This window comes from Jaculus jaculus, chromosome 2, assembly GCF_020740685.1.
Source record: "Jaculus jaculus isolate mJacJac1 chromosome 2, mJacJac1.mat.Y.cur, whole genome shotgun sequence".
NCBI classification, from domain to species: Eukaryota; Metazoa; Chordata; class Mammalia; order Rodentia; family Dipodidae; genus Jaculus; species Jaculus jaculus.
The window spans coordinates 81,440,742-81,467,882 of NC_059103.1; the positions used below are offsets into that span (position 1 = coordinate 81,440,742).

The following is a 27,141-nucleotide window of genomic DNA, read 5'->3' on the forward strand; positions in this document are numbered from 1 at the left end:
ACAGTTAGGGAAAATGTTGTTTTCACCCATTATACCTCTTCCATAATTCTTAAAAAGTCAAACCTGGGAATTAGTTTGAGTGTTTTTCCAAATTAATTAAGATCTTGATACTTTGACATTACCTACTCATGTTCATTGATTAGTGTGTAGGCAGATTTACAAATGTAAATATATATGCAAATGTGCACAGACTCCAGAATTCAAGGTACTACTGCATTAGATGTGTACATTTGCACACATTTATAAAGCATTAAATCAGCCCGGCAAAATAGCAAATTACGTTTGTGGATTTTGTCCTTAACTTTTCAGTTCCTTAATGTATGAAAAATCTCATGAGCATAATACAGTTTTCTAGGATAAATGTGAATTTTTTTAGTAATATGTTATCATAGTTAATATTTTGTTAAAGTATGGAATTCAGTAGATGGTTGGCATTACATTATGACCAATGTGAAAATATTTATATAGTTTTCACTGCCAAGAGAAATAAATTTAAAAAAAAAGAAAGGAATTAATAAGTATGGAATAAAGTCTTAAAAAGGTTTTTAATTATACATGTGTTTTAGATTTACTGTCTTAAAAAAATAAGTGCATATAGCTTGTAAGCATAAGTTTAAAAGGTAAGGCTAGATCTATATATTTCAGTTTTTATGTTCATCATAAACCTAGATATCATGTCAGAAAAATACATAGACAGTAAAAGTACAAATCTCTAATATTTGCTAATTGTTTCTTTACCAGTTTAGCACTCAAGCCCTATCAGAAGGTTGGCTTGAATTGGCTGGCATTGGTTCATAAGCATGGACTTAATGGCATTTTGGCAGATGAAATGGTAAGTATATACTATGACTAGGATTTGTTATTGAAGTGTATTAAGACATACTTGGGCTGGAGACATGGCTTAGCAGTTAAGGCACTTTCCAAATAAGTAAATATTTTATTTTTTATAAAGACTATCTTGCTGTTAAACATTTTTCCCTCTTCACCTTGTAGGGATTTCTTGTTTTGTCTTTTGTTTGTTTTGTGGTACTGAAACCCAGAACCTGGTGCATTATATTCTAGACAAACATTATACCACCAAGCTACATTCTCAGCCCACGATTGTGCATTGTTTCCATCCTTCCACCCCCAGGTAGTGTCTTGTTCTAGCCCATGCTGACCTGGAATTTACTATGTGGTCTCAGGCTGGTCTCAACTCACAGTGATCCTCCTACCTCAGCCTCGCTAGTGCTGGGATTAAAGGCATGCCCAGCTTCATACATTGTAGTTTTAACTGCTCTTGCTTTCAGTTATATTCTTTCCCTCACTCTTCTATGTTTTTTTATTGTTTGTTTTTATTTTCAGCCTCCTCTCTCCACAAGATAAAAATAAGTCTTTCTGTTTATTATATTAATATACATGTCAAAAAATATCAAAGTTAGCCGGGCGTGGTGGCGCACGCCTTTAATCCCAGCACTCGGGAGGCAGAGGAGGAGGATCGCCGTGAGTTCAAGGCCACCCTGAGACTACAGAGTTAATTCCAGGTTAGCCTGGACCAGAGTGAGACCCTACCTCGAAAAACCAAAAAAAAAAAAAATATATATATATCAAAGTTATTTTTAATCCTTTTGCTTAAAAACAAGTGCTGGTCTTTTGCAAATGATTATGTGATTATGTGTGTGTATATGTATATGTGTGTGTGTGTGTGTGTGTGTGTGTATATATATATACATATATATATATACACACACACACACACACACACATACACATATACACACATACATACATACACATACATACATACATATATAGTGGTGAAATTTTAGTATATGTGCTTTTCTTTAGATAGTTTGATTTTTTGGGGGGGGTTGCTACTAGGGAACGAGTCTAGGACCTCATGCATACTAGGCAAGGGCTTCACATTTTTGTTTTAATTTGTTTATTTGACATATGCCAGAGGCTTTTGCCACTGCAAATGCTTGGGCAAGATTTGCAACAAGCACCTTTAACTGCAGTGCCATCTTCCCAGTACCTTAAAATTTTAATATAATTTAGATGCTTGTTATTGTTAGTAGTTGTTAGTAGTTAAATTCATATTTACATCAGCAATAACATTTCAACCATTTTATTAAGAGTCTATCCAAGTTATTTTTGTTCCTAAATTATATTTGCTGTAAACTCAGCTCAGCAAGTTCATTACAGCCAGATATGTTTAACATTACCTCCCCTTCCTTCTTAGGTTTATTTGTAGAAAGTGTTCATCATTGCCAGGTGTGGTGGTACATGTCTTTAATTCCAGCACTTGGGAGGCAGAGGTAGGAGGAACACTGTGAGTTTGAGGCCATCTTGGAACTAGGGTGAGTTTCAGGTCATTCTGAGTTAGACTGAGACCCTACCTTGAAAATACTCCCCCCCCCTGCAAAAAGAAAAGAAAAAAAAGACAGGGTTCATTAAAAATGAGTCCTGTGCGGGCTGGAAAGATGGCTCAGCAGTTAAGGCATTTGTCTACATAGCCTAACGACCTGGGTTAGATTCCCCCAGTACCCATGTAAAGCCAGATGCACAAGGTGGTGCGTGCATCTGGAATTTCTAGTACTGTGACAGAAATCTGTCATTCTTTTAGGAAACCTTGTAGGTCTCTCTGATCAAAAGCTCATTGTGGATAATAGCCACCTGCTGGTACTGGAAGTTACAGGTCAGTGCCCACAAAGAGAAGGAAGAAAGAGATAAGTAATATAAAAGAGTTAGAGTGAAAGGGGATGGGGGAAAGAGAGAGAGAAGCAGTAGAAATAGAAGATTAAGGTCAGTCTTCCCCATACCCTCTCCAGGGCCTTGTTACTCAGGTGTTCCCTGTAAGGGCCTGGTGGCTAAAGGCTTTGGAGCTCTTAATTTCTCTCTCTCTACCTCTATCTTTCTTTTCTCTGTGTCTCTCTGTTTACCTCTTTCTCACTCTCAAATAAATAAATATATTTTTTAATAGATGAGTTATATGCTAGCTGTAGTGCACACTTGTAATCTTAGCACTGGGTCATTGAAGGCAGGTGGGTTGTGAGTTTGAGACCAGCCTAGACTACATAGCAAAATCTTACTTCAGGGGCTGGAGAGATGGCTTAGTGGTTGAGTTGCTTGCCTGCGAAGGTTAGTGATCCAGGTTCAATTCCCCAATACCCACGTAAGCCAGATGCACAAGGTGGCACATGTGACTGAAGTTTATTTGCAGTGGCTGAAGCCTTGCCATGCCCATTTTCTCTTGCTCTCTCTCTCAAATAAATAAAATATATTTTAAAACCCTACTGTATAGTGGATTCTCAAAATTAACAAAGATTATACTGGTTTCCTAGTTAGCTTCTGAGAAAGAAATTTTAGTATTAAAGATGAACTCACATTCTTAGTTCAGACTTGTTAAAACAAAGTTAATGTCTATTTAATACAGAAATAAGTAACTTAAACAATATTTTAAAATACTGATGGGGGCCTGAGGAGATGGCTCAGTGGGTAAGAATTCTTTGTTGTGCAAGCATGAGGTCCTGAGTTCAATTCCAAGCACCCACATACCAAAACAAACAAACAAAAGCCAAGCATGGCAAATAGGGAGCTCAATAAGTTCTCTGTCTCAGAGAAATAAGGCAAAATAGCAGCAGAGGACACATGGCATGTGCACAGGGTGCATGTTTCTGTATACACACATGCATACACTACATATTCACATACAAAAAGTGGACATTAGATATAAGTTGAAGAGCATTATAGTTACATAGCTGAACTTGGAAATCAGACCTTGGCTTTGATTTTCAACCTTGCTAGTTTATTTTTGCCAAATGACTTAATCTCTCAGTATTAACAAAATATAATTTCTATATCCTATAATTGTATTTGTACGATAAAGGAACATATTGTATGAACTTACTTTCTTTACTTAAAGCACGGTGTTTTTATTTTATTATTATTTGGTTTTTCGAGGTTTCACTGTAGAGCAAGCTGACTTGGAATTAACTATGTAGTCTCAAGATACCCTCAAACTCATGGTGATCTTCCTACCTCTGCCTCCTGAGTGCTGGGATTAAAGGCATGTGCCACCACACCTGGCTTTTTATTTTATTTATTTATTTTAGAGAGAAAATGGGCATGCCAGGGCCACCTCCTCTTGCTACAAATGAACTCCAGGTGCATGTACCACTTTGTACATCTGGCTTTATATGTATACTGGGGAATCAAACCCAGGCTATCAGGATTTAACTGCTGAGTTATCTTTCCAGCCCATACTGTGTTTTTGAGATAGAGTCTTGCTTTAGGCTTGCCTGGTATTCACTGTGTAGTCTCAGGCTGGCCTCAAACTCACAATGATCCTCCTACTTCTGCCACCTGTGTGCTAGGATTAAAGGCATGCGGTACCACATCAAGCAGAAAGAGAGAATGGCTGCACCAGGGCCTCCAGCCACTGAAAACAAACTCCAGGCTCATGTGCCACCTTGTGCATGTGGCTTTGCGTAGGTACTGGGAAGTCAAACTCGGGTTTGGCTTTGCAGGCAAGTGCCTTAACTGCTGATCCATCTCTCTAGCCCCCTGCACAGTGTTTTTAAGTAGGCTTAAGACTGATAAGTTTGTCATACCAAAAATGCTGTGGTTAGTTGCTGGCAAGATTTTTTTTTTTATTAATTATCATTACTTATTCTTTTGGCAACTTCCATAATTAATAGGCAATAAACCATGGTAATTCCCTTCCTTCCCCCACTTTGCCTTTTCAACTCCACTCGTGATCATATTCACTCTACCTCTCAATCAGTCTCTCTTATTTTGATGTTTGTTGTCATCATATTTTCCTCCTGTTATGACGGTCTTGTGTAGGTCGTATCAGGCACTGTGAGGTCATGGATATCCAGGCCATTTCGCTCTGAAGAGTGCATTGTAAGCAGTCCTTCCTTTGTTTGGGTTCTTAACATTCTTTTGGCAACCTCTTTTGCAATGGACCCTAAGCCTTTGAAAATTGTGATAGAGATATATTTCAGTGTTGAGTGCTCCTCTGTCACTTTGTCTCAGCACTATGGTGCCTTCTGAGTCATCCATCCCAAGGTCATAACCATCTGAAAAGGGAAGCTTGTCTAAGCAAAAATGAGAATAGCATTAATGCCTGGGTATGAACATTAAGAGAAGTACTCAGTATGGTGAGCGTAGTATACATTTACCCAGACACAAGCAGATATTAAACCCCTAGGGCTCATGAATTCCCCCATCATAGGTTTCAGTATCAGGCATATATTCCCTCCCAAGGAGCAGGCCTCCAGTCCAATTAGAGAGTGGTTGGTTTCCCCCTGTAACAGACATACCACTATTGAACCTGTTGGCTCATGTGGCCTGGCTGGCCAAAGGTTTGCAGTGTCCACTGTTGAGTATCTCTGCTGTTGATTTCTGTCTCTCCCATTGAACTGCATGCAGCATAGCTTTTTCCAGCTTTCTGTTAGCTGGTTTATACAGAGGAGGTTTTCAGCTCAGCTCCAGCAGGATTTCTCAGTGACCTTAAATCACTAGTATGTAGAGTCTTCTGCAATAGAGTCTTACCATCTGTTCTTGGTGGGAAACCAAGGGCTTCGTCAATGTAATGTTTTGGGGGCATCAAGGACCTCTCTGCCAACAACTCACTGGAAAGTATCCCATCCTTGGCACTGAAAATTTTCTAGTAACAATCTGTGGCTTCTGGGTATGTCAGTGTCCAGAAAAGTAGGCTTCTATATGACTTATTCATACCCTCTGATTTTGATTAGCCCTCCCCCTATTTTTCCTTTACTCAAGTCTCTTTGCCTGACGTCACTTAGGCCTTTTCACCCCCATTAATCTGTTCTACTACTTTCATATATATACATAATAACATCTTACCAAGTTCCTCCTCCCTCCCTTTTTATTCCCTTTATATCCCCTTTCTAGCTTACTGGCCTCTCCTACTGAGCTTTATTCCAACTCACATAGAAGTCCAATCATTTGTAACTAGGAGCCACATATGAGAGAGAATATGTGACACGTGGCCTTCTGGGCATGGGTTACCTCACTAAGTGTAATGCCTTCCAGATCCATCCATTTTTCTGCACATTTCATTTTTCTTTATCACTGAGTAGAACTCCATTGTATAAATGTGCCACATCTTCATTATTCACTTACCAGTTGAGGAACATCTAGGCTGGTTTCATTTTCTAGCTATTGTGAATAGAGTGGCAATAAACATGGCTGAGTAAGTGTCTATAAAGTAGTGAGATGAGATGAGTCCTTAGGATGTATGCCTAGAAATGTTATAGCTGGGTCATATGGTAAATCTATTTTTAGCTGTCTCAGTATCCTCCACACTGATTTCCACAATGGCTGGCCCGGATTGCATTCCCAGTAACAGTGTAGAAACGTTCCTCTTTTTCTGCATCCTTGCCAGCACTTATTGTCATTTGTTTTCATGGTGGTAGCTGTTCTGACAGGAGTGAGATGGAATCTCAAAGTAGTTTTAATCTGCATTTCCCTTATGGCTAAGGATGTAGAACATTTACTTAGATATCTATATGCCATCTGTATTTCTTCTTTTTTTTTTTTTTTAATTTTATTTATTTATTTGAGAGCGACAGACACAGCGAGAAAGACAGATAGAGGGAGAGAGAGAGAATGGGCGCGCCAGGACTTCCAGCCTCTGCAAACGAACTCCAGATGCGTGCACCCCCTTGTGCATCTGGCTAACGTGGGACCTGGGGAACCGAGCCTCGAACCGGGGTCCTTAGGCTTCACAGGCAAGCGCTTAACCGCTAAGCCATTGCTCCAGCCCTGTATTTCTTCTTTTGAGAACTCCCTATTTAGTTCCATAGCCCATTTTCAATTTTTTTTGGTTTTGATTTCTTATTTAGTTTTTTGAGTCCTTTGTGTATCCTAAATATTAATCCTTTCTCAGATGTATAGCTGAATTGACGTTGCTTTTTCTTCCTGGGGGAAGTTCTCTTCAATGATTTTGTTGAAAATACCTGTTATGCTTTTAGAGTGAAATTCTTCTCCTGCTATGCCCTCTATTCTTATGTTTGATCTCTTTATAGTGCTCTGAATGTCTTGAAATTCCCATTCATGCCTTCCTATTAGTTTGTCTTTTTCTTTGTTGGACTGTATTAGATCTGTCACCTGGTCTTGTAGCTTATATAGTCTGTCCTCTCCTTGATCATCCTAGTGGTCAGACTCTAGAGTTTTCTACTTGGCTTACTCTTTTTTCATTTATAGTATTTCTTATTGGTATTTCTTTTCATTATTTCTATTTGCTTACTCATGTTTTGTAATGACCTCCTTATTTTATTAAGTTGTTTTCCTGTGTTCTCCTTCAGGAGTATGTTTCCTTCTTTGATTTATGTGTTTTCTTCCTTGATTCCTTTTATTTCTTCTTTGATTTCTTTGAGTATAGATAATACCATTTTTTTAAAAAAAATCTTTGTCAGGCATTTCATCTAAAACAGTCTCACTGGGGGGTCATTTCTGATGGATTAATAATTTCTGATGTGATTGTATTGTCTTGATTTTTTTTTGTGTTTCTTGTATTATAGTGTAGAGATTTTCGCATCTTGAGTTAATTTGATGTTTGAGTTTTCTAATCTGCACTGTTCTTAGCTGTGTAAATCTGATATATATCTTCAGTATAGGTTTACCTCTTGCATTCTAAGAGAAACAGCAGAAGTTGAGTTTGCATGCTATTCGAGTATTGTAGTAGGCTTGTTGAAGCAAATTACTGTCAAATTCTAAATTCAACTGAGCAGTATAGATATTCAATCAAAACCAGCCAGAGTATTTATATAAGTGTTGGGATTAAACTAAACAGATAATCTAATAAAGCCAAAGTCCCCCTAAAGGTATGTGTTGCTCCACACCTGTCAACAAGAGGTTGAGATTTATAGTCTGAAATGGGTTCTAAATCAGCCTGGGGCTAGTCAGTCCTTGCCCTCAATAGTGAGTGAAGAAAAAGACAAAGGCCCTATAAATCAGGAAATGTCAAAGGCAACAATAATCATTCAAATATAATACATAAGCTTTCCTAATTTGGAAAGATAGATTAGCACTTTCAGTGTACACCTATGTATCTGGCTTTGTATAAGGAGGGCCTGTTACCTTTCGGGATGGCTTCCAATCTCACCAACGCTGAGTGCCCACGTTGAACCCTTGCAGAGGGTGGCTGGGGGTGAATGAGTTCTCAGGCCATTCAGCGCCCTGATGGTTGGGTATGAGAGACTTTGTAGGGTGACTGGAGTCTTACTGGATCTGCTCAGCTGGTCCCTTTTGTATCTCCTTCAGCGACTGCTCAGCTGGTCTCTGCTGTTATCCCTTCAGGTTTCTTGGCTTTGTGAAGAGCCTGATATGAGTGGAAAATCCCCTCATCTTGTATCTGCTCCTGCAGCTCGGCACCGCTGGGTGGGCTTGCGGATTGGGGCCACTTGGCAGAATACTGGCCTATTTCCTCCTTTCTGGAAGATCTTGGTCTCTCCTGCTTCTCTGCTGTGGTTGATAGTAACTTACACACCTATACTTTAAAAGTGTATTTTGCCATGTTTCTGTTCATTTCCCTCTCTAGGCTGCTTTGGCATGGCTGCAATGCAGCCATTTTACCTGGAAGTCCCCCAGGCTCTTAGGATTTTTTTTTTTTTTTTCCCTTGAGACTTCTCTTGTTTTGCAGACAACCAGAATGTCCCCCAAAGTCCTGGTCTCTGTTTGTTTTTCTTTTGTAGTCTGTCTTTAAAATATGTATGTATGTATGTATGTATGTATGTTTATTTAGTTTATTTGGAAGAGAGAGAGAAATAGACAGTGAGAGAAAGAAAAAATGGGAATGCCAAAGCCGCTAGCTACTGCAAATAAACTCTAGGCGCGTGTGCCACCTTGCGCATCTGGCTTATGTAAGTACTGGGGAAATGAGCCTGGGTCGTTAGGCTTTGCAGTCAAATGCTTTAACTGCTAAGCCATCTCTCCAGCCCTGTAGTCTGTCTTTTTATATGGACACTATTTTTGTTAGATTAGGGTATCACCTTCATAACCTCATTTAATCTGAATTTCTGTATGTTAATGGCCCTTTCTCTAAATATAGTCATAATTGGGGGTTAAGACTTAAGTGTTTATATTTGGAGGGTGCAGACAATTCATTTTATAACTCCCTTTAGTAGGCTTTCCTTCCCTTCCCTCCCCACTCACACTGTACCTTAAGGTGACCTGCCAGTCCTCAGACTCACTCTACCTTCTAAATGCTGAGATTATAGGTGGGAGCCATTCCCCCCCCCCCCAGCTCTACCCACCTCAATTCTGACAAGGGGCTGATGTTTCAGTTGAATCACATGTGCAGCATATGTACTGTTTGTCTGGCTCATTTGAGGGTAACAGTATCACTGAGATTCACCTTGTTACTATGTACAAGAGTGGAATTGCTGGGTAATAACATAGGCATGTGTTTAACTCTAGTTAGTTGTACATGGTCTTCAGTGTTTACAGGGAAAATTGAATATTTGGTATGTATAAACAATAACCAAAAGTAGACTTTGCCTATGTGATTGAAAAGTATTCCTATCTTATGTATCATATGTAACCAGCACTTAAGACCCATCCATTCCATTCATTAAAGTAAGTATGGCATCATTTAAAGGTTATAATCAATTTATTTTAGAAGTAAGCACTTGCTAGAAATTCTCAAGAGTGTATGAAGGGAAATCAAATGTGAATATAGCATGAAGTATTCTTTTCAAAAGCTTTTATATTTTTAAATAAGTTTTTGTTCAATTTTAGATTTCGCATATTTTTGTTTGTTTAATTTTAGGGCCTAGGAAAAACCATTCAAGCCATTGCCTTTCTGGCATACCTGTATCAGGAGGGTAATAGAGGGCCTCATTTGATTGTTGTTCCAGCCTCAACAATAGGTATGTAATACCAAGAAATCTGCTTTACCTCTTCATAATGTTTTATCTTGGTAGATGGTAGTGAATATTAATTTTTCCGCCTCCTACTTTTTCCTTTGTGTAGATGTACATATGTATGTTTGATTGTATTGGTAGTTTATTTCTTTTTCTTTTTTTCAAGACCATGATATAATTATTTTGGCTTTGTAATGCTTTCACATTATTTTGAGAGTAAGAAGAACTGGGCATGGTGGCACATGCCTGCATATCCAGCACTTCAAAAGTAGAGGCTTTAAAATCAGAAATTGAAAGTCATCCCCAAGTATATATTGAGTTTGAAGCACATGAAAATGTTTTTATTTTTTTTAAAAAAGTAAGAAAGCTGTAGTGGTGTTGCACACCTTGGTGCCAGCTATGGTAAGAGGATTGCTGTGAGTTCTGGCTTGCTTCAAACTGTTAGGGCTCAAGTGATTCTTCACCTCATAACGAGCTGGAACCATGCTGTACCCAACTTTGTAAAGATTTGTTGAATCTCAGTATTTCATTTTAGTTTTTCCTTGATTAATTTTGCCATAGAAGTTAGAGTGAGAACTTTTGTGCATGTAGATGTAGAATGTACCCATCTCTAAGGTGGAATAATCACTTCTAATGGGTGGCCTTCTGTCCTTTGCCCCTTGCTTTGATCCCCTTCAGAACCTCCTATTTCATCACAGATAGTAATAATTGAGTGTCTGTTATGAAAGCAGATTTGTTTGTTTATATTTTATCAAAGAATAACTTTTCAAACTTAATTGTTTGACTTTGTAAACATAAACCCTCTTATTTCATAGATAACTGGTTAAGAGAAGTTAATTTATGGTGCCCCACTTTAAATGTGCTCTGTTACTATGGTAAGAATTTGTCATTTTCTTTTACTTTGGGAATTTCCTCAGAATTGAATTATATAATAAAACAATAAATGTAATTAAAATGTGTTTCATTTTTAACTCCTAGGTTCTCAAGAAGAACGTAAGCAAATTAGATTTAACATTCATAGTAAATATGAAGATTACAATGTTATTGTCACTACGTAAGTATTGAGAAGTTTGGGGGTAGGGAGAGAATTTTGTGAAATCCTTACTTATAGGAGAGTTTATGCTATGAACTTACAACAAAAGTGAAGGAGTTGCTGAAGATGAAGGAAGTTTTCATATGCTGTGTAAGGAGACTAAGATATTTAGTAGCACATCAGCTCACTGACAGTGGTCACACTTGAATTAGAGCAGAATAACGGTGATAAAGATGAAGTTCTTTTTTTGTTTGTTTGAGACAAGGTTTCATAGGCCTGGCTGGCCTCCAACTTACTATTTAGTTGAGGATGACTTAGAACATCCCTAATCTTCCTGCCTCCAACTTGTGTTGATTGAAACATGCTACTGCCTGGTTGTATATGGTCCTGGGAACTTAATCTAGTATACCATTTGAGCACCATGGCCCCAGCTCTCATTCTTTTTTGGGGGGGGGGCAGGGGGTTGTAGAAGGAACTTTAGGCCAGGCTCAGCTCCAACTCAGTATGAAGCTAAGGATGACCAGCACCATGCCTGGGACAGAACTCAGTGTTAAGTTCATGCTAACCAAGCACTTCACCAACTGAGCCATGTCCCCAGCCCTCATTTTGTTTTAATCAAATGGACCTCCTAGTACTTTTGGCTGTTAACTATAGTTTCTTGATCTCTGCTGTCAGTTTTTGTTTTTGTTTGTTTGGTTTTTTGTTTTTGATTTTTTTTTCTTTTTTTCTTTTCTTTTTTTTTTTGGTTGATTGGTTAGTTGGTTTTTGTAGAAGTAGGGTCTTACTCTAGCACAGATTGACCTGGAGCTCACCCTGTAGTCCTAGGCTGGCCTTGAACTCAACAGCAATTCTGCTGCCTCTGCCTTCTGAGTTCTGGCATTAAAGGCATGTGTCATCATGCCAGTTAATGTTTTAATTGTAAAACATTTTTTGGCTCCATGTTTTGTTTTGTTTTTTTTCTGCTTCTTTCTTTAATTTTTTTTTTTTTTCATTTATTTGCAAGCACAGTTAGAATAAATTGGCATGCTGGGGCCTCTTGCCACTGCAAACAAACTCTAGTTGCATGGGCTACTTTGTGTAACTGCCTTTACATGGGTACTAGGAATCTAACCCAGGGCAGCAGGTTTTGTAGGCAAGTACCTTTATCCTCTAAGCCATCTCTCCAGCCCTTCTGGTTCCTAAAAATAGAAACTCGGTTAGAAGTATGTAATAAGCTTTGCAATACAGTATATAACAATACAGATTCTTTATAAAAATACTCAATTTGCCTGCTTCCCAAGGGTGTAAAAGTTGTCTAGTAATAATAATGTTTAAATTTTTTCTAGTTAGGCACTGAAGCTTTTAATTTGATCACATGTACATATATTATGATTAGAAATATATCACTATTTCAGTACTAACTGGGTTTTCTTCTGTCCTTGAGAGACTAGCTATTAGAAACATCAAAAGAAAATAATTTTAAATAACTTTCCTTCCTAATATACTCCAAGGTCCTAAAAGTATAATCTCAGAAAATTTATTTTCTTTTGGTGACAGGTATAATTGTGCAATAAGCAGCTCTGATGACCGTAGTCTCTTTCGACGGCTAAAACTTAATTATGCAATCTTTGATGAGGGCCATATGCTGAAGAATATGGGCTCCATCCGCTATCAGCACCTTATGACAATTAATGTAAGACAGAGTGATTTGTGAAGTGTTCTAAGCCGTAATAAAATTTTAACCCAACATGGCTCAGGGAAATCTTGCGAAAGAGGGGGCGGAAAGAATGTCAGAGTTACATGTTGGGTCATGATTTTCAGAGACATTTATCATACTAATAACTGGGGGCTAACTCCACAATGCACGACCCATTTTCAATAACGAGGGTCTAGTGGGAGGGGGTAGATCACAGATGAGCCTAAATAATGGTACCAAACTGCCTGTATTTACTGAAAAGAAAACTAATAAATTAAATTAAAAAAAAATTATGTTAATTTAAAAATATAGCATTTCAGTAACTTTGTTCTATAAATGGTCAGATGCTCAAGTTTCATGCTTGTGGCTTCTGTAATGTATTCTTTGTTCTATTCTGTTCCTTTTTTAAAATACAAATATTTCTTTACTTATTTGAGAGAGAGAAAGAGGCAGTTAAGAGAGAGAATAGGCACACCAGGGCCTTTAGCCACTGCAAGCAAGCTCCAGACATATGTACCACCTTGTACATCTGGCTTATATGGGTACTTTGGGTCCATACCTGGGTACTTAGGTTTCAAAGCCAAGTGCCTTAAATGCTAAGCCATCTCTGTAGCCCTCTTTTTTTTTTTTTTTTTTTTGAGGTAGGGTCCCACTTTGCCCAGGTTAACTTTGGAATTCACTATGAAGTCTCAGGCTGGCCTCACACAGCAATAATCACTAAGCCATCCCTCCAACTCAGTTTTGTTCTTTTTAATAGTCCTTTAAAGATGTTAAAGTGATTCTTTATCATGTGTACACATGCATGCATATGTATGTGGTGAGCATGCATGCATGTAGGCATAGAAGCAAGAGGACAACCTCAGGTGTCACTCCTCAGGAATACCATCCACTTTTTTCTGGCTAGGTCTCTCACTGACAAGCTTGCCAAGAAGGCTAGACTTGTTTGTCAGTGAGCCTCAGGGATGCTCCTGTTTCCACTCCCCACTATAGGATTACAAGTGTGCACCCCCCTCATACCTGATATGTTTATATGCATACTGGGGATTGAATACATGGTCTCGTGGTTTTGAGGCAAGCCCTTTATTGACAGAGCTGTGTTCCCAGCCTATACAAACTATCCTTAACACATAGTAAACTAGCCTTAATTTCTATGTGAAAAGGTAAATATCAAATATACTTTTTCTCTTTTTATCTTATAAAAGTTAGATGATACAAGTTACTGCATGTAAAATATGACCAGTGGTCTTTACATTTTGCCTTGACTGCAAAGATGATAGTAGCAGACATCAAGTATCTAATTATTTCTTTCATCACAGATGTAAAGTTACTGATTTTCCTCTTCCCCCGACACCTTCATCGGGTGAAGGAGACAGGAAGGGAATGTGGCTCTTGAACAAAACAAAGACTGATCTTAATTTTTTTTTATTCATAGGCAAACAACCGTTTACTGCTCACAGGTACACCAGTGCAGAATAACCTGTTGGAACTCATGTCACTGTTGAACTTTGTTATGCCACACATGTTTAGTAGCAGCACCAGTGAGATCCGAAGAATGTTTTCTTCTAAGACGGTAAGTATGCATGCATTTTCTCTCTCTCCAAACGTGGTGGTCCACTTTACTAGGGCTGTTTGCACTTTTGTCTTTTGTTTCTGTTCCATAGTGTGTATACTCTATGAAGTAAGTTAAAGTAATCCATACTTCTGTATTTGAATGCAAATCAACTGTATTACATGGAGGCTAAAATTAGCAACTTCTCTGATCAATGGCTAAAACTTAAGAATGTTTAATAATACCCTGCCCTTCCCACTTGGTACACAACTTGAGCATTCATTGTCTGTCAGGTTTTATGAGATCCAGAGGAACCTTGTTACATGTTAGAATAAAATTTTACTATGGAATTCTCCAGAATCACCAGTTTTGGCTTACTGCTATTCCTTAGCTTTAGTCCCTATGATTTGTATGAAGCTGTGTTAGTTTTAAGGGACATTTCATGTAAGGAAATAAAAGCTCACAAAAACACACAACAAACAAACAACTAGTATTCTTGAAAATAAGATCTGAGGTTGTCACCTGTCTTTTCCACACATAGGAAGATGTATACATACATAACTGGTGCAGAAAAATGTTCTCTTTGTTTCACCCTTTCTCTCCTTACTCCCTCCCCTCTAAACACATGTACATTTTATTTTATTTTGTTTTTTGATGTATTTATTTTATTTTTTTCTCAAATTTTTAAACATTTTCCATGATTATAAAAAATATCCCATGGTAATACCATGGTCTTGTGTAGGTAGTGTCAGGCACTATGTGGTCATGGATATCAAGGCCATTTTTTGTCTGGAGGGAGCACGTTGGAGGGAGTCCTACCCTTTGGCTCTTACATTCTTCCGCATTAGACCCTTAGCCTTGGAAGGTGAGATTGAGATGTTACTCAGTACTCCAGTCACTTCTTTCCAGCACTATGATACCTTCTGGGTCATCCCAAGGTCACTGCCATCTGAAAAGAGAAGAATCTCTACCCAAAGTGAGAGCAGCATTAATATAAGGGTATGAATATTAAGAGAACTGCTTACTGGGCAGTTTGATAAGCATAGTATATACATTTATCCAGACATCAGCAGATGTTGCGCTCCTAGGGCTCATGTCTACCCCTCTTTCAAGTTTTCAGCATCAGGGATGTATTCCCTTCCTTGGAGTGGGCCTCCAGTCCAATTGGAGGGCAATTGGTTTCCACCATGACAGAGTGCCACTATTGCACTTGTTGGCTCATTTGGCCTGGCTGGCCAAATAAGGCTTGCAGTGTCCACTGTTCAGTATCTTCTGGTGATGTATCTCCATGTGTGCATTTTTATTTCATGAAAGGTAGCTAGCCAGTTAATGACTGAATTTTTTGGTTGGTTCTAAATACTAATTTAGTGCAGTTCAAATTTGTTACATCATTGAAATTCATAATTACCTCATGTAAAATCACAAAAACTCAATATACATATGGAGCTTCAAGTGTATTACAGCCCAGAATTCAAACTTCAGGATAGAGCACTTACCTTGCATACCCGAGGCCATGAGTGATCCATATCACTGCATAGGGCAAAAGAGCCACTGTCCCTGAAACAGTCAGTCAAAAATGGAAATGTTCATTTGGAATGAATTGTCTGTGGAAAAGCATTTTATGTTTTAATGTGGGAGGTGAAATTGGTCTTGAACTTGACATGTAGCCTAATAAGATGACTTCTGATTATAGATGTGTTGCTACCAAGCCCAGTTTGTGGGTGGTTTTCATGTTATGTATTAGTGTACTGTTGTGATTATTTGTGGACATCATTTCTACAAGGATGTTTTTATTTTTGTTAGAAGTCAGCTGATGAGCAGAGTATATATGAAAAGGAAAGAATTGCACATGCAAAACAGATTATAAAGCCATTCATTCTCAGAAGAGTGAAAGAAGAGGTAATTCTATTTGCTTTTTAATTATTAAACTATGGGATAGAGAGATAGCTTAGTCGGTGCTTGCGTACAAAGTCAAAGAACCCAGGTTCATTCCCCAGTACTTGCATAAAGCCAGCTATTACACAAGGTGGCATATCCATCTGGAGTTTTTATACACCAGCTAGAGCACTTGGCATGCCCACTCTTTTTTTTTTTTAAATTTTTTTTGTTTATTTTTATTTATTTATTTGAAAATGGCAGAGAAAGAGGCAGTGAGAGAGAGAATGGGCATGCCAGGCCCTACCACCACTGCAAACAAACTCCAGACGTGTGTCCCCCCTTGTGCATCTGGCTAACATAGGTCCTGGGGAATCTTAGCCTTGAACCTGAGTCCTTAGGCTTCACATGCAAACCCTTAACCGCTAAGCTATCTCTCCAGCCCTTTTATTTATTTATTTTTTAATTTTGTTTTTCTCCATTTCCAGGTTCTGAAGCAACTACCCCCTAAGAAAGATCAAATTGAGCTGTGTGCAATGTCAGAGCGGCAAGAACAACTCTACATGGGTCTTTTCAACAGATTGAAAAAGTCTATTAATAACCTAGGTATAATCTGACTGTTAAAAACATCTTGTACTGGGGTACATTTTGCTTTGTTCATTTACAAAAAGGTTGGAATTTGAAGTAATAAGTTAAAGCCTTTAAAATTGAGATATACTTTAAATGGATATCACTTTGACTTTTTGTTTCATTCTCTTACATCACAGAAAAAAATACAGAAATGTGCAATGTCATGATGCAATTGAGAAAAATGGCCAACCATCCTTTATTACATCGGCAATATTACACACCTGAAAAACTGAAGGAGATGTCACAGCTTATGCTAAAGGTAAGGGATTTACATGAGACCAACACTGTTCTCTGTTAGTACTGTTAAATACAGAGATGGGTGGTTGTTGAGCTGAAATCCAGGGAATGAACCCATTGTGCTCACAAGTGCTAAGTAAGCATCTACCACTGTGCTGTGGTGCATCCCCCAAATACCTTGTCAGACAAGAAAGCAAGAAGGATGGCCTTAGGGCAATAACTGGTTTTATAAAGTTTTCTTATAATACCATCATACCTGTTTGTGTTGTCCATGCCTGGTTTTTCACTATCAGAGTTGTGTCATTCTTGCCTATGAAGCCTAAAGTACTTACTGGTTGGTACTTTACAAGGACTTTGCTAATTACTGAACTGCACACCAGACTTCCATAACACATTTTTAAAAATCCCTTACATGCCAGGTGTGGTGGTTCATGCCTTTAATCCTAGCACATGGAAGGCAGAGGTAGTCGAGTCACCTAGAGTTCAAGGCCACCCTGAGACTACAAAGTAAATTCCAGATCTGCCTGAGCTAGAGTGAGTCCCTACCTTGATAAAAGAAAACAAAAGAAAAAAAAATCCCTTACAAAGATCCTGTGTGTTTTGTGTCCTACATGATGTCATTTTCTATTGATTTTCTTCATTTTGCTTCTCCTATATTGTATTTTGTCTTTATCATTTTAGTCATTATCATTTTAGTCTCTGTTTTTGCCTTGTTTTCCTCTAACACCTTATTCCTGTTTCACCTTACAGATCCATGTTAAATGCAGTCTGTTTTAAGTTTTTTAGTTTTATTTTAAACTTACTTTAATTTCAAACAATAAAATTAAAAACAGTTGCTATCTGAAATGCTCCTCCCATGTTACTTTCACCCTATTCTATTCAGGGACTACTAGAAGCTTTGCCAGGATTATTTCAAACTAAATTTTAGAATTGTATAATAATTCTAATTACTTCATGATTTGAGTCAATGAATATTAGTATTGAAATAAGATTAAAACTTAATAACCTACTTGAGCTTTTTACATAGCAAGGGAGAAGTGTGTGTTATATGCCAGTGTTGACTATTATGATGGGACACATTAGAATAGAATGAGAAAATGATTTCATCTGTAAATATGTCAATATGCTATCTAGAATATTAAGCATTTCCTCTCCTTTATGAACCTATAATTAATACTGCTGTCTATTGCTAAATTATTTCCATTTTGAAGTGTATTTTTGTTGTCTAATTTTAAAGGAACCTACACATTGTGAAGCTAACCCTGACCTAATCTTTGAAGACATGGAAGTCATGACAGACTTTGAACTTCATGTACTCTGTAAACAATACCGGCACATTAATAATTTCCAGTTAGACATGGATTTGATTTTAGACTCAGGGAAATTCCGAGTTTTAGGATGCATCTTGTCTGAATTAAAGCAGAAGGTATTTAAATAAAATAGAGCTTTTTAATGCATTTCTGTTGTGAATTGGTATTCTTGAAGCCTAAAGCCTAATGTTTGGAAATTTTGATCACATGTTCATATATTTAGCTGGTTATTTCTTTGACTCTTTTTGGGATTCCAGAACAGTAAAAAAATACATTTATGTTTATTTGTTTTTAATCTTATCATTATTTAAAAGTGTTACCTATTTGATTGCTACTTTATTTAGTATTTTGAGGATGATAGTTGTTAAATAGTTTTTGCAAGGAATATTGTGCTTTATGTGAATTAGCTTAAATTTGTAAGGTTATCATCCAAATAGCAATGTCATAGTTGTTCACATTTAATGATAACAGTTCTGTTTTGAAAAGGGAATAATAATTTACTGCCCTTAATTTCAAAACTGAAACTTAAATGCCCTACTTAAATTTAGAAGTTAAAGTAATTATTTATATGTAAGTTAAAATAAGAAATTTTGTTTTTCTTTCTTATAATATTTATTTATTTATTTATTTAAGAGAGAAAGAAAGGTAGAGAGGGCCTCTATCTAGCCACTGGAAACAAACTCCAAACATATGTGCCACCTTGTGCATCTGCCTAATGTGGGTACTGGAGAATCGAACCTGGATCCTTAGGCTTCACAGACAAGCACCTTAACCGCTAAGCCATCTCCCTAGCCCTAAAATTAAAAAAAAAAAAAATTGTCTAAATTTTCATTAGATTTTTACTTATAAAACAATTGATCATTAAATAGTTTATTACAGGCGTGTTTTTTTTTTTTCCCCTAAAATGTTGCCAAAATGGTCTTTGAAATAATCCTAATTATTTAGAGCTATCAAGACTAGGAATAATAGAATATTTTATTTTCCTGTTTGTAATCTGTACATATGTTTTCACAGGGTGATAGAGTTGTTTTATTCAGCCAGTTTACCATGATGCTGGATATTTTAGAAGTTCTCTTAAAACATCATCAGCACAGGTACCTCAGATTAGATGGAAAGACTCAAATATCTGAAAGGTTGGTATTATTTCACTTTAGTTTTAGAGTATCACTCACTTATGTATTTGTGACCATTTTAAATGCATACAGCACTTGATAGAAATTTGTTGCTTTGACATGGCTCGGGGAAATTCACAGAAGAGGGGGAGGAAAGATTGTTACAGCCATAAGTTGGGACATTATGCACAGAGACATTGCCACTTCCCCATAACTGATGGCTGCTACCCCTACAATGCACAACCCATGTTCCCCAACAAGGAGGTCCCTTCGGAGGAGGGAGGACAGGGAGGAGGCTAATGATGATACCAACATGGCTATATACACACTTTGTACATAACTATGAAAAAGAAAAAAGGAAAGAAATAAATTTGTTGCTTTGAATCTTAGGTTTGGTTATTTCAAGTTATTATCTTTTTAGTTCTTTTTGCCAGAATTACATGAATATGTATTTTGACATAGCTACAAGAATGGAATGCTATTTAGAATTTCCCATTTTATTGTATAGTATCTTAATTTACTTTTTGAAATTTTGGGGATTGAACCCAGGGCCTTGCACATGCTAGACAAGTGCTATAGCACTGAGCTTCCTTTCTAGCTCTGAACATTCAAAGTTTAAAGGACATTTTGTTTTGTTTTGTTTTGTTTTGTTTTGTTTTGTTTTGTTTTAACCATAAGTAGTTTTTAATGGACTAAGGAATACAATTGATGTGACAATAAGGCACAACTGTGGATTAAAACAGTTTACTATACAGCCAAAGGGATGATATAATCTTAGGAACTTTAAATATGTAAATTAAGAAGCCTCTGAAGTACCTCTATAACACATCAGTATCAGACAATTCAATTCCTATACATTGTTTGATCACAAAGTCAGATTGATAATTCATAAAGAATTACCCATTTATATATACTTAAGCCACCCAACCTGGCCAGTCCCCGGTTCCTAACTTTGCCCATTTTTTAAAGCAATTTAATTGCTAAAGAACTGTTTCCATGTCTTGCATAGCCTTCTGTAGCACCCTAGTCTGTTTGCTGCATAGTGGATGCAGGCAGCTTTACAGGGTGCCTCACCTCCATGTTCAGTAAACCTTGAGCAGTTCCCAAGCACATGTCAGCAGTCACTCTGCTGATGACAGTGTCCTGAAGCAAAACAAACCTGCAGGCAACGACCCTTTTCTGGATCATCACTTGTAATAAGGAGCCATGTAAGGTTGTAAGCAGAGAATCAGCAGCTGGAGATAGAGTGACCTGGGAGCCACCTAGGAAACATGGCTCTCCACATTCCACCAAGGCCGCCTTCCAAGAAGGACATGTTCACCGCAAAGCATTTGATGACAGTGCTGTGCAGGGGACCATGAGAGAGCCTCATTCTTCCAAGAGGAGTACCAGGTACTGAATAGTTCCAGGAGAGGCAACACTAAGAGACCCATGAAGTGAAATAGAACAAAACTTCCAGGCTCCTGAACAATTCTGCCAAACCAGAAATGGATTTAACAGCAGAGCCTGGATTTTCTACTACAACAGAAAGAATCTTGAGGTGCAATAAACAGGAGCAAATGCAAGTCTGTGTGACAGGGAAATAGGAAGCAAAGGACACAGGAGCACACTGAACCCTTGGAAGGAGGGAAGCATGGAAGGCAGCATGGCTGTGGTCTCCAGCCACTGGCAGCTTTGCTGGCTGGTTCTTGGCATGAGTCTTTCATTTCCTCAACTGGATGGATGAATAGATATCACTCAACAGCAGAACAGGGAGAAATGTACTTGCACATGAAGAACTGGTGGATGGATACTGAACAGACATGGGCTGAGGGCACCACTCTGTAACACCCTGTTTATACACAAGGGTAGGTCTATGTGGACAGAAGAGATGTGGGGCTGTCATGCAAGAGCCATACCCTGGGAGAAAGGAGATGACAAGGTGAGGTGGGGCTGGAGAAGAAGAGGATGCTTAGGTTTCAGTTCTTAGATACTTGAAAGCAAGCACAATGTGTCTCTGCCCTTTTAGTGAAGAAATTGGATTCTCCTTTTCTGTTCAACATCTACCTTTTCCAAAACCTTAACAAATTCTATGAAAGATATGGTACTGTCTCCATCCTGATCAGCTTCCAGGATGGTCCTGTCTATGATGCTGCCCTGTGATGCTCATCTGAGATATTGACTCTGACCATCATGCGTAGGACCTGCAACAACTCATCACAGGAGGTCTTGTCATCTTTATCCAAAACATATAGTCTAAAAGCAAAGTGCATTTTGTTGCCTCGGCTATTGAGTGGTTCTGGTCCATTCACGTCTTTGCTTTTTGATTATCCTCAATGGGTCAGAAATGAGCCAGAGTTCTCATGAATCTACAGAAGTTTACCTGGTCTTCTCCCTCTGAAAAGAAGGCATTGCTGATTCTGTCTCCCAAGGGGTTGATGGCAAGTTGTGGAATCCTCTGGAAATCTTCCCGGCTGAGAGTCCCGTTCTCTCCTTTGTCCAGGCTGGTGAACCGGCTGTAGAGGCGAGTAATCTGACGGTGGGAAAAGCCAGTCTCCTTGATCTCCTCATGCTCTTCGTCCCACAGTAATGAGGAGGCCCAGGACCTCATCACCATGCCTGAGTTCCTCTGCGAACCACAGCACCATAAGCAAAGGAGGCAGGAGAGAAGGACATTATCTTTAATCAACATTGTGTTAGTCTTGGACTTTTCATACTTTGAGGTTAATCAGGCATTTTGAAAAAGGTTCTTATTTGGCAGAAGGCTTGCAAGTTCAAAGCCAGTCTAGATTACTCAGTGAGACCTTGTCTCAAAAAATCAGAAAAGTTCTTATAGCTTTAAAAAAAAAGATGGAATTCCATTTTTTTTACTGTGTTTGAATGGCATTATGTATGCTGATTTGCTCTTAAAAATATTTTAAATACTTAAGACAGAGGCAGACAGAGAAAATGGGCACTCTAGGGCCTCTAACCCCTGCAAACAAACTCCAGATGCATATGCCACCTTGTGAACCTGGCTTACATGGATACTGCGAATTCAAACCTGGGTCTTTAGGCTTCACAGGCAAGCATCTTAACCATTAAGCCACTTCTCCAGCCCTGTTGATTGGCTTTGTCAGCTAAAGTGACTTGTCCCTATACTAGCATAAGGGTGAACTGTAATGGAAGCGTTTTATATGGAGTTTGATCTTGCTGTTCTTGGTTCATCTGTGTGTCAGTTATTTTCTCATTGCTGGAACAAAATAGCTGACGAGAAGTACCTTAGGGAAGGAAGAGTTTATTTTGGCTTAAGGTTCCAGAGAGTAGAATCCATTGTGACCAGAAAAGCATGGCAGAAACAGGAAGGCAGGTTCACATTGTCAGAAAGACAGATTTCATACAGTTCAGGACCCCAGCCCACAGAATGCTGCTGTCCAGTTAAAGGGTCTAATTAGCCTAATCTACGTAGTCCCTCTCAGGGAATTCTGTCCTATCAAAGTTGGCATTATCAACCATCACAGTCTGACAAATTGCTGTCTACCAGTAGCAGTTGTCAAGACTTCTGAGGTTATTAAAGATTGGATTTATAAGGTTTAGATACATTAGAAGTAATGGAAGAACAAATTAATTATATCTCAATGCTAAAGTCATAACTAACTGAAAGAACATTAGTATAGAAAAGCAGTATGCAAATTGAGAGGATCCCTCAGTGAAGTTATAAGAAAAGAGAAAAGAAGCTCATGGTGAAGAGCATGTTGTGAGTTTTTAGGTTGTTTTCAGTTTTTCATTTATTTATTTATGGTAGAATCTCACTTTAACACGGGCTGACCTGGAACTCACTCTGTAGCTCAGGATGGTCTTGACCTCAGGGCAATCAATCCTCCTAGCTCACCCTGCTGAGTGCTGGGATTAAAGGTGTGTGCTACTATGCCAGTCTTCAGTTATAATTTCTTGTGTACTTGTTCATGAAACTAATTCTAATCCTTTTGTCTTATAGGATTCATCTAATTGATGAGTTTAATACCGATATGGATATCTTTGTATTTCTCTTGTCAACAAAAGCTGGTGGATTAGGAATAAATCTGACTTCAGCGAATGTTGTTATACTTCATGATATTGATTGCAATCCTTATAATGACAAGCAAGCAGAGGATAGATGCCATAGAGTGGGCCAGACTAAGTAAGTATTTTCAGTTAAAACGTATTTTAAAATTTTTCAGACTATTAGAATATAGTTTTGTTAGGCTGGGTGTGGTGGCACATGTCTTTAAGCCTAGCACTTGGGAGGCTAAGGTAGGAGTATTGCTATGAGTTTAAAGCCAGCCTGGGGCTACAGAGTGAGATCCATATTAGCCTGGGCCCAAGTGAGACACTACCTCAAAAAAATCAAAAATAGGATATAGTATGTTAGATGTTCTTAGTTTTCATTTTTCCAGCAAAATATAGCTGCTGGTGTGTTTTTATACCAGTATATGTTGAATGTGACCTCCACTGTGTAGCTTACTCATTTTCTAGTCGTTAACTCCCACACTCATAAGAAATAGCCCTTCAATTGATGTGGATACAGTATCTATAGTATACCTTCCTTGAGAAAGATTAGAACCTGAGTATGGTGGCTCTATCTGTAATCCCAGTTCTTGGAAGGCTAAGGCAGGAGGATTGCCACAAAATTGAGTCCTACCTGACCTGTGGAGTAAATTTTAGGCCAGCTCCAGTTTCACAGACATCTGGGCTGCAAACTAGAAAAGGTAGTGTTTACATACTATTGCTTCCTTGTTACCTTCAGGAAGTAGAGTTCTGTAGGATTTTAGGCAAAAGTTATGACATAGATCACTGGATCATAAAAGTGCTTTCGTATATTCCTTGTGGAATATTCTTTATTTCCAAAAGACATTTCTCTATTTGTGGACAAATTTTTTTTTATCAGTACCTGCTATCAAGGCTTTTACATTACTGCTTTTATAAAATTGTTTCTTAGAACTTCACAAGGAAAGCATATTTTTTACAAATACACATCATATCTAAACACATAAAAATTATCTATCTAGTCAAGTTCTAGAGATCATTGAGCTAAATCTCTAGCCCATTGTCATATAGTTTTATGAAGAATTTAAAAGTTAAAGCTGGGTGTGGTGGTACACACCTTTAATCCCAGCACTTAGGAGGCAGGGGCAGGAGGATCGCCATGAGTTTCAGGCCACTCTGAGACTACATGGTGACTTCCAGGAGAGCCTGGGCTATAGCGACAACCTATCTTGGAAAAAACAAATGAAAATTTAAAATTTAACTATGTATTATAATTTTCAAATTATTTGTATTGAACCTGTAGGCATAGTTGATATATATCTAAATTGTATTAATGACCCATGGATATATCATGCATTTGTTTTTAGAGAAGTATTAGTTATTAAATTAATAAGCCAAGGAACAATTGAAGAATCAATGCTAAAAATTAACCAACAGAAGTTGAAACTAGAGCAAGATATGACTACAGTAGATGAAGGTAAGCTTTGCATACTAATATTTAAATACAAATTGACCAGTATAAGGGGATAAGAAAGTTTGAAGGTTTTTTATTTATTTTTTTATTTTTCCAGGTAGGGTCTTGCTCTAGCCCATGAGTTCTTTGTTTTGAAAGCTATTTATTTTTATTTATTTATTTGAGAGAGAAAATAAGAGGCTGCGAAAGAGAGAATAGGCATGCCATGGCATCCAGCCACTGCAAATGAACCCAGATGCATGTGCCACCTTGTGCATCTGGCTTATGTGGGTCCTAGGGTATTGAACCTGGGTTCTTTGGTTTTTCAGGCAAGCACATTAACCACAGCCATTTCTTCCAGACCAAGTTGTTTTTTTAAGCAGTCCATTTTATTTTAATTTTTAAAGAGTTGTTTTTTTTTAATATTTTTTGTTGACAACTTCCATAATTATAAACAATATCCCATGGTAATTCCCTCCCTCCCCCAACTTTCCCCTTTGAAACTCCACTTTCCATTATATACCTTCTCTGTCTCAATCAATCAGTCTTTTATTCTTATGTCATGATCTTTTCTTTATATTTTGATGGTCTTGTGTAGGTAGTGTCAGGTACTCTGAGGTCATGGATATCCAGGCCATTTTGTGTCTCTAGAGGAGCATGTTGTGAGGAGTCCTAGCCTTCCTTTGGCTCTTACATTCTTTCCGCCACCTCTTCTGCAATTGACCCTGAGCCATGGAAGGTGTGATTGAGATATTTCAGTGCTGAGCACTCCTCTATCACTTTTTTTCAGCACCATGGTACCTCCTGAGTCATCCCAAGGTCACTGCCATCTGAAAAGAGAAGGTTCTGTAGCCTAAAGTGAGAATAGCACTAGTATATGGATATGAACATTAAGAGAAGTGCTTACTAGGCAGTTTGGTGAACATAGTATATACTTTTAGCCAGACAGCAGCAGACGTTACATTCCTAGGGCTCATGACTATCCCTGTTGTAGGTTTCCAGTGTCAGGGATGTATTCCCTCCCATGGAGTGGGCCTACAGCCAAATTAGAGGGCGGTTGGTTTCCTTCAACAGTTGTGCCACTATTGCACCTGTTGGGTACATTTGTCATGGCTGGCCAAATATAAGGCTTGTAGTGTCCACTGTTGAGTATCTTCAGTGGTGATTTCTCTTTCCCATTGAACTACGTGCAGCATGGCTTTTTCCAGCTTTCTGTCAGCTGGTCTACAAGGAAGAGGTTTTCAGCTCAGTGACCTTGCAGCCCAAATATGTGGGGTCTTCAGCAATAGGGTCTTACCATCTAATCCTGGTGGGAAACCAAAGGCCTCAGCAATGGCCTGTAACATTTAGGGGCCATCAGGGACCTTCCTGGCCAACAACTCACTGGAAGCTATCCTATCCCTGGCATTGGAAATCTTCTAGTAACAATCTATGGCTTCTGTGTGTTCATTTTCCACAAATGTAGGTTTCCATATGACTTATTTATATCCTCTTAAATTTATATTAGCATTCTCTCCACCTTTCCTTACTCAGTCTCTTCCCCTGACCTTGCTTAGACCTTTTCACTACCATTAATATTCTTCTACTTACATATATATGATACCATCCTATTAGGTCCCCCCCCCTTTCTATTCCCGTTATATCTCCTTTCTAGCTTACTGGCCTATACTACTGACTTTTCTTCTTACTTACACAGAAGTCCAGTTATTTGTAGCTAGGATCTACATATGAGAGAGAACATGCAATGTTTGATTTTTCTGGGCCTGGGTTACCACACTTAGTATAATCCTTTCCAGATCCATCCATTTCCCTGCAAATTTCATAACTTCATTTTTCTTTACCGCTGAGAACTCCATTGTATAAATGTACCATGTCTTCATTATCCACTCATCAGTTGAGGGACATCTAGGCTGGTTCCATTTCCTAGAGCGCCAATAAACATAGTTGAGCAAGTATCTCGAAGGTAATGAGACGAGTCCTTAGGATATATGCCTAGGAGTGCTATAGCTGGGACATATGGTAGATCTATTTTTAGCTATCTTAGTAACCTCCACACTGATTTCCATAATGGCTAGACCAGATTGCATTCTCACCAACAGTGTAGAAGCGTTCCTCAATTTCCGCATCCTTGCCAGCATTTATGTTCATTTGTTTTCTTGATGGTAGCCAATCTGATGGAATCTCAATGTAGTTTTAATCTGCATTTCCCAGATGACTAGGGATGTTGAACTTTTTTTTAGATGTTTATATGATGTCTGTATTTCTTCTTTTGAGAACTATTTTCTTCCTTAGCCCATTTTTAATTGGGTTGTTTGATTTCTTATTGTTTAATTTTTTGAGTTCTTTGTATATCCTAGATATTAATCCTCTATCAGATATATAGCTGGTAAAGATTTTCTCCCATTCTG

General features: G+C 38.2%; 1 protein-coding gene and 1 pseudogene across 4 annotated transcripts in view; one reads left to right on the top strand and one right to left on the bottom strand.

Moving 5' to 3' along the window:
• Positions 1–27,141, top strand: part of Smarcad1 (SWI/SNF-related, matrix-associated actin-dependent regulator of chromatin, subfamily a, containing DEAD/H box 1) — a 105,054-nt gene that overhangs the window by 67,873 nt on the left and 10,040 nt on the right. For all 4 annotated transcript variants that reach the window (XM_045143190.1, XM_045143189.1, XM_045143192.1 and 1 more), the window contains exons 11-23: positions 742–832; positions 9,782–9,881; positions 10,691–10,750; positions 10,854–10,929; positions 12,445–12,580; positions 14,016–14,153; positions 15,936–16,031; positions 16,496–16,613; positions 16,775–16,896; positions 18,112–18,300; positions 19,199–19,317; positions 23,252–23,434; positions 24,648–24,757. In XM_045143190.1, the coding sequence (XP_044999125.1) occupies positions 742–832; positions 9,782–9,881; positions 10,691–10,750; positions 10,854–10,929; positions 12,445–12,580; positions 14,016–14,153; positions 15,936–16,031; positions 16,496–16,613; positions 16,775–16,896; positions 18,112–18,300; positions 19,199–19,317; positions 23,252–23,434; positions 24,648–24,757 (1,538 nt within the window). The remainder of the gene's footprint in view (positions 1–741; positions 833–9,781; positions 9,882–10,690; positions 10,751–10,853; positions 10,930–12,444; positions 12,581–14,015; positions 14,154–15,935; positions 16,032–16,495; positions 16,614–16,774; positions 16,897–18,111; positions 18,301–19,198; positions 19,318–23,251; positions 23,435–24,647; positions 24,758–27,141) is intronic.
• LOC101602502 lies at positions 21,162–21,890 on the bottom strand (annotated as a pseudogene).